The sequence below is a fragment of the Benincasa hispida genome, unplaced genomic scaffold, assembly GCF_027475165.1.
Source record: "Benincasa hispida cultivar pf3 unplaced genomic scaffold, pf3_genome.v1.1 HicScf209, whole genome shotgun sequence".
Lineage (NCBI taxonomy): Eukaryota > Viridiplantae > Streptophyta > Magnoliopsida > Cucurbitales > Cucurbitaceae > Benincasa > Benincasa hispida.
The window spans coordinates 20,492-26,845 of record NW_028326282.1 but is presented as its reverse complement, the minus strand read 5'-3'; the positions used below and the strand labels follow the sequence as shown (position 1 = coordinate 26,845).

At 33.1% G+C, this 6,354-nt stretch overlaps 1 protein-coding gene across 1 annotated transcript; it reads left to right on the top strand.

Annotated features, from left to right (window-relative positions):
* The first annotated feature begins 3,003 nt into the window (after window positions 1–3,003).
* LOC150030429 (exopolygalacturonase-like) lies at window positions 3,004–4,580 on the top strand. Its single transcript, XM_090309712.1, has 4 exons — window positions 3,004–3,132; window positions 3,210–3,512; window positions 3,628–4,146; window positions 4,278–4,580. Exons 1-4 carry the CDS (start codon window positions 3,004–3,006, stop codon window positions 4,536–4,538), a joined length of 1,212 nt encoding a protein of 403 aa, XP_090165838.1. The 3' UTR covers window positions 4,539–4,580.
* Window positions 4,581–6,354: the final 1,774 nt, after the last annotated feature.

The following is a 6,354-nucleotide window of genomic DNA, read 5'->3' as shown; positions in this document are numbered from 1 at the left end:
CCCAATCTATTCGAGCGTTTGATGTAATTCTAAAGCCATTTGAAAGATAAGAGAGTATAGTATTCATGGTCAGGCTGTCGGAGAAGAAGCTCTAAGGAATTGGGCTGGAGAATGAAAAAAAGAAAGAGGCGTCGAGCTATTGGGTAAGCTGGGCCAGTCTTGATGTTTGGATGATTCTGGCTAAACCATGAAGAGTTATGAGCTACACTTTTATGGTAATATTCTTGAGACATTTTAGAATAGTTTTGTAGAACGAAGTATCTCAAAATAAGGTTTAGAATTATGAGTAATCTAAGCTGTAAATTGGATCTGGATTCTAGAGGTAAAAAGGGAGCCCGAGGTAGAAAATGGAACTATTAGAAAGGCTCCTATGTAATTAAGGTGAGTGTTATAGCTTTGATCATTAACACATAGTGTGGGTGTTATAGCGTTATAGTTCCGATATATCGTGAGTATTATAGCTTTAATAATTAACACATAGTGTGAGTGTTTTAGCGTTATAGTTCCGATATATCGTGAGTGTTATGTTGCTTTGATAAATAAAGAATATTGTGTGTTTATACAGTGTTGATAGTAAATGCATATTATGAGTATTCACTTAGCTTTATACTCTGATATTGGAATATATGCATCTGTAGATATAAAATACATGCTTTTGGTGATATAATGATTGCCATGATATTGTTTGTGTAGTAACTATGGAAACTGCAATTATGCCCGAGATGTGGTTAGCATGCTTAACAAAAGGTGCTTGGCAGGAAAAATTGGTCGCTTCGATCGGGGGAAAATATGGTTGGGTTCGGTCAGCAAGAAATAATAGTCGGTGACGACCGACGGGAAATATGGTCAAGTACCTAAGCATGACTAGTGGGATAAATAAAATGGTCGATGTGTACATTGGCGGGAATTGGGGTCATAGGAAGGTTTCCATAGATGATTGTATTGATTGATGATATGATATGCATGCTACGTGTAGCTTTTGGGATAAAGATTACTAGTTGCATGATTATATCTTTGACTGTGCATGAGTTATAATGCGAGTGTTGGCATGTGATTGATTTCCCAAAAATAATGATTTTCAAAGTGATTTTCATCTTAAAAGAACCACTCATTGGGCTTAGTATCTCACACTCTTCAAAATGTTTTCTTAATCCTCCCATCAGGTAGCAGAAGATGAGAAGTTCCAGGATGCTGCTAAGGTCAAGGTCTGCCACGTGCCCCAATTACACTTCCGGAGGATTTTTACGGTTGTCGTTGTAAACTTTGTTGTTAAGTCCTTAAGTTGTATTAACGTTATTTCACTATCGTAATAAAAGATGGGCCTACTTAATCCGTTATAGTTTATCTCTTTGACTTAATCATTCCGCTGTGTAGAAGTTATAGTATGGTATCAGAGTTATTCCGCAAGAATCATTAGACAGTAAGTGTCAGCTCAAGGGTTGATAACTGCTGCAGTCGCATCCCTCTTCCAGGTGTAGAAGGTGGTCTGGGGGTGGGGTGTGACATAAGCTGCTTTGTATAGAATACCCCCGCTCACATGCTTCCACATGAATGATGAAGATCAGATTACTTTTCAGCACTTTACAACAATTGTAACATCTACAAAACGGACCATACTCGTAGTGTCATTAGAATAAGGTATCCAGCCTTATTCATCTACTAGAAACAATTTAGGTTATCACTTAAACATGATCCACCAATATGTCTTACATATATGTTTAAACTACAAGATAACCTTGGATGTTAGTTTATCGATTTGTAGATTAATGTAATTAAATGTCAAATAAAACATCACATATTTTATTAGAAAGATAAGATGATTGTACAATACAATTATAAACTATAAGACCCTACGAAAGTTAGGGTATCAGCCACAATAGATAACTATAATGAAAATTCTTATTTATTTGGTTTATAAGATTCAGAAGTTTTTTCAATCCGCCTTGGATGGAGAATCCATTATAGGCATTTATAAATTTTTGTATGTCAAATAAGATTAGTGTCATTGATTTCAGAAAAAGTTGTCAATTTATCAATGTTGGGAGCCATTAGCCAATATTAAGGTAGATATAGGGGGCTCCTCTTCTTGCATTGTCCCACTTATAACGAGGGCTCATGTTGCCTTGAGAACTAACGTTCTTTACCAAAATTTGAAAATGGTCAGTTAATCATTATAAAGTTATTTTGGATATAATCCATCACAACATTATTGCTTTAAATAAATAGTTTATAAGTTAATCCAATTTTGTAAAATACTCTTTATTTGTTAAGATTCTTTATAAGAACACTTTGGACTATCTAAAACTGCTCGATAAGGTATACTAAACATTATTTAACTTATTATTTTTCTGAAAGCGGAAATTGATTTTTTTAATTTATTATAATTATCATTATTTTTTAAAGTTATTCCAAATAATATTTACAAGTGTTAAGGCAGAATATAGATCTATTTAAATTTCAGGTGAGATTCACATATATATTAATAAGGAAGTTTTTTGAATAATGAAAAATGAACCAACTTATTTACAAATATAGCATAATATCAAAATCTATTATTGATAAACGACTAGTCTAATTACCCTATTAATAAACTATTTAAATAAATTTATAGATATTTGAGACACACTTCTTACAAATAGCAATTTAAGTAATAATGTTTTGTTCAAACTTATTTTAAGCCACTTGTTGCACATTATGAGGTGTGGACATGCGTGTTGGTCTCATACTGAGAAATTTAAGGAATGAATTTTATCGGATTGAGAGAAATAGTCATTCAAATGTTGTAGGAATGACTAATTTTTTGATAAACAAATGATGATTTAACTTCAACCTTTGATTGAATCTTTGATAAATATAGTAAATGGAAGTTGGAAGAGAATTTTGAACACAATTCGATTTTCTTCTACCATATAAAGAGGGTCGAATGAATTTGCATATTCATTCAAATTTCTAAGGTAACAATTATAAACAAAAAAGAGATTAGACTAAGTAAAAGGCGTAGAAATGATTGGATTGAGATCAAACATCGTAGCATTATTATCTTTGTTGTTATTGTTGGCATCTACAACTGAAGGTCAATCCATTTTTGATGTTACTAAGTATGGTGCCAAACCTAATACTGATATTACTCAGGTAAGTATATGTATAATTAATAAAAAAAATAAATTTATATAGAAGATTTTAATTTGATGAAATAATTCAACTTACAGGCCTTAGCAAATGCATGGAAGGAAGCATGTGCATCGACCACTCCAAGTAAATTGTTGATTCCAAAAGGAGTTTACCAATTAAGTCAGTCTAACCTCAAAGGTCCTTGCAAGAGTGTTCCTATTGAGGTTCAAGTCGAAGGGACATTACAAGCTCCTCTCCATCCAACAGGAGATGGATTGGTTATTTTCGAATATATTGATCAACTAACATTGTCAGGCACGGGAGTTTTTGATGGTCAAGGAAAAACAGGTTGGGAAAAGAATGATTGCCATAAAAATAAAATATGTACCAAACTTCCAATGGTAAAATCTCTAATTATATATATTCCCCAATTGATATATAATTTAAAACACATAATTTCAATTGTCTTCAACTCATAGTTTTTTCCTCTCTCTCTTTTTTGTTTAAACGTTTCAGAATTTGAAGTTCAATTTCGTCACCAATTCAATAGTGAAGGACATTACTTCCTTGGATAGTAAGAATTTCCACATCAATCTTTTGGGCTGCAAGAATTTTACTTTTCAACACGTGACAATCATTGCACCGGACCATAGCCCCAACACCGATGGGATTCACATAAGTAGCTCAGAAGAGATTAACATTCTCGATTCAAAAATCGCAACTGGGGATGATTGTGTGTCTGTTGGAGACAGCAACAAACATATAACTATTACTGGTGTAACTTGCGGTCCAGGACATGGCATTAGCATAGGAAGCTTAGGCAAGTACACCAAGGAAAAAGATGTGATAGGAATTACCGTTAAAGCATGCAAAATAATCAATACTTCAAACGGTGTCAGGATCAAAACATGGCCAGATTCTGCTGGCGCATTCGCAGCCTCTGACATGCATTTCGAAGATATTGAAATGGTTAACGTCAGCAATCCTGTCATTATAGACCAAGAATATTGTCCATGGAATCAATGCAACCGAAAGGCATGTATTGAAATTATTCCTCTAATTCATTTTAAACTTAGTTACTTCAAGAAATATTCTTTTTTTTCTTTTAAAGAAAAGTGCAAACTTGAGGTATAATCATATCAATAATTTTTTTTGGTGTGTTTTAGGTTCCATCAAAAATTAAGATCAGCAACGTCAGTTTCAAAAATATCAGAGGCACTTCTGCTACTCCGGTCGCAGTCAAACTTCTTTGCAGCAAAAGTATACCATGTGAAGGTGTAGAAGTTGCTGATATTGACCTCACTTATAGTGGAAGTCGAGGATCGATTACATCTCAATGTGCAAATGTCAAGCCCACCATTTCTGGAAAGCAAAACCCACATATATGTGCTGAACCTGCTCCTGTTGATGCTCCATCAACAGATTAATCTTTTTAACAATGGTACAAGTCAACAAAACCATATGTGAAGTTTATCATATCTCTATTTCACAATATTTTTGTTTTACTTCTAACTTAATGAGAAGTTCAATCATAAATTTCTACCTTAAATGGTCAATTCTATCAATCTCAATCTTAGACCTAATTAAGTGAGTCATATAATTTATTTTAATGTTTTAATAAATATAACATTAGATAAGAATTTCACTTTCACCAACACTATACTCTTAAATTTGAAAAGTTTCATCTAACTCTATTGAGTTTTAAATTTGTTTCCTAAAAAAACACTGAAGAGTTTTTCTCTAAGATGATGGAAATTATTGTGACTACTCATGTGTAAAAATTAATTTCTGATTGATGTTGTAAATGATGCGAAGAATATATTTTCTTTTGTTATTAGCAATGATATATATGTGGGGAGAATGATATTTAGCAACGATATTAATCTATTAGATAGTTGAAATAAAGTTGTAGATATTATAATACATGCCTTTGAATTTTTACACGTTAACTCTCACAAATTAGTTTTTTAAACAATATTAAAGTTGAAAATTAAGAAAATTATAATAGATGGCAAAATTAGTCATTACCATTTTACCAATATGTTGTGACACAAATAAATATTTCAAAATTATTATTTTAAATCTTTTTTGTGAAACAATATGAATGTTTTTATGTAATTTTTTTAGTACGATCAATAACTGATATACCATTACTTTTGTCTATCACGGGTAGGCCACAATCATGAACCACTCATATATCACCATATTTATGTGTACCACTAATTGACAAATTTTTTTAGTTGGTGAAATTTTCAACTTAACCCAAGTTGAAAATTAGTTTGACCCAACTCAACTCTTATAATTTGCATCAAAGTTGGTTGGGGCCTTTCAGGTTATAAAATTTTCTGAATGCCCTCATCTTAGCACCCTTATCAATTTCTATGTTTATCATCATATTTTTTTGAGATTTTTTTTTTCATATTTATCATTGATAGACTATTCGATATTTTCATCAACATTGCTTACGAGACCCTCCTAACATCTACAAAATTAAATTACCCCCTCTTTTTTTGACCTTGGTGGTAAAAAGGTCTTCTAGCTTAACCTATATCTTGTAGCATGTGTCTTGATCAATTACTTGCCTCAAAATATTGCCATTAAAATTCCAAACCAGAGTCTCATATGCTGTGAGCTCCATGTCTTGTCTTTCTTGTATAGATATGGTGGTTGGTAGTGTTGATGGGTCCAAAAGGGTCTTGTGTGCTCTTTGCTGTCCAAGTATGGCTTTGATTTTGGCCTTCCACAGGCTAAAATCGCTCTTCCCATCAAGCTTCTCGATCTCATACCTTGCAACAACAATTTCTTATTCGAACGAGTATCGAGTCTTGATTTCTTGAAAATCTTGAAGCTCTAAGAAAGTTGACCTTGATCATCTTTAAGAGCTTGGATACCAATAATTGTTGGGCTGATGACCCTTCACAAGTCCCAAATACTCAAGATCAATGTTGAAGAGATTAAGAAATGACTCATATCAATTCTGCCAAATCCTCGAAACTCGAAACTCGATGCTCGACTGCTTGCTACTTGATCCTCGATCAAAATTCCCTTCTTCGTCTGACTAGTCTCTGTTAAATCCTCGATGCAACTCGATGACAACAGAGTTAATACTCGATCGTACTCGATGGTTCTTGAATGATACTTGGTACAACTCGAAGGTGAAAATGATGTACTCGAAGCTACTCGATAGCAAAGAATTGATGCATATTGACTCGATAATCTAATTACTCGATGCGATTTTAAATG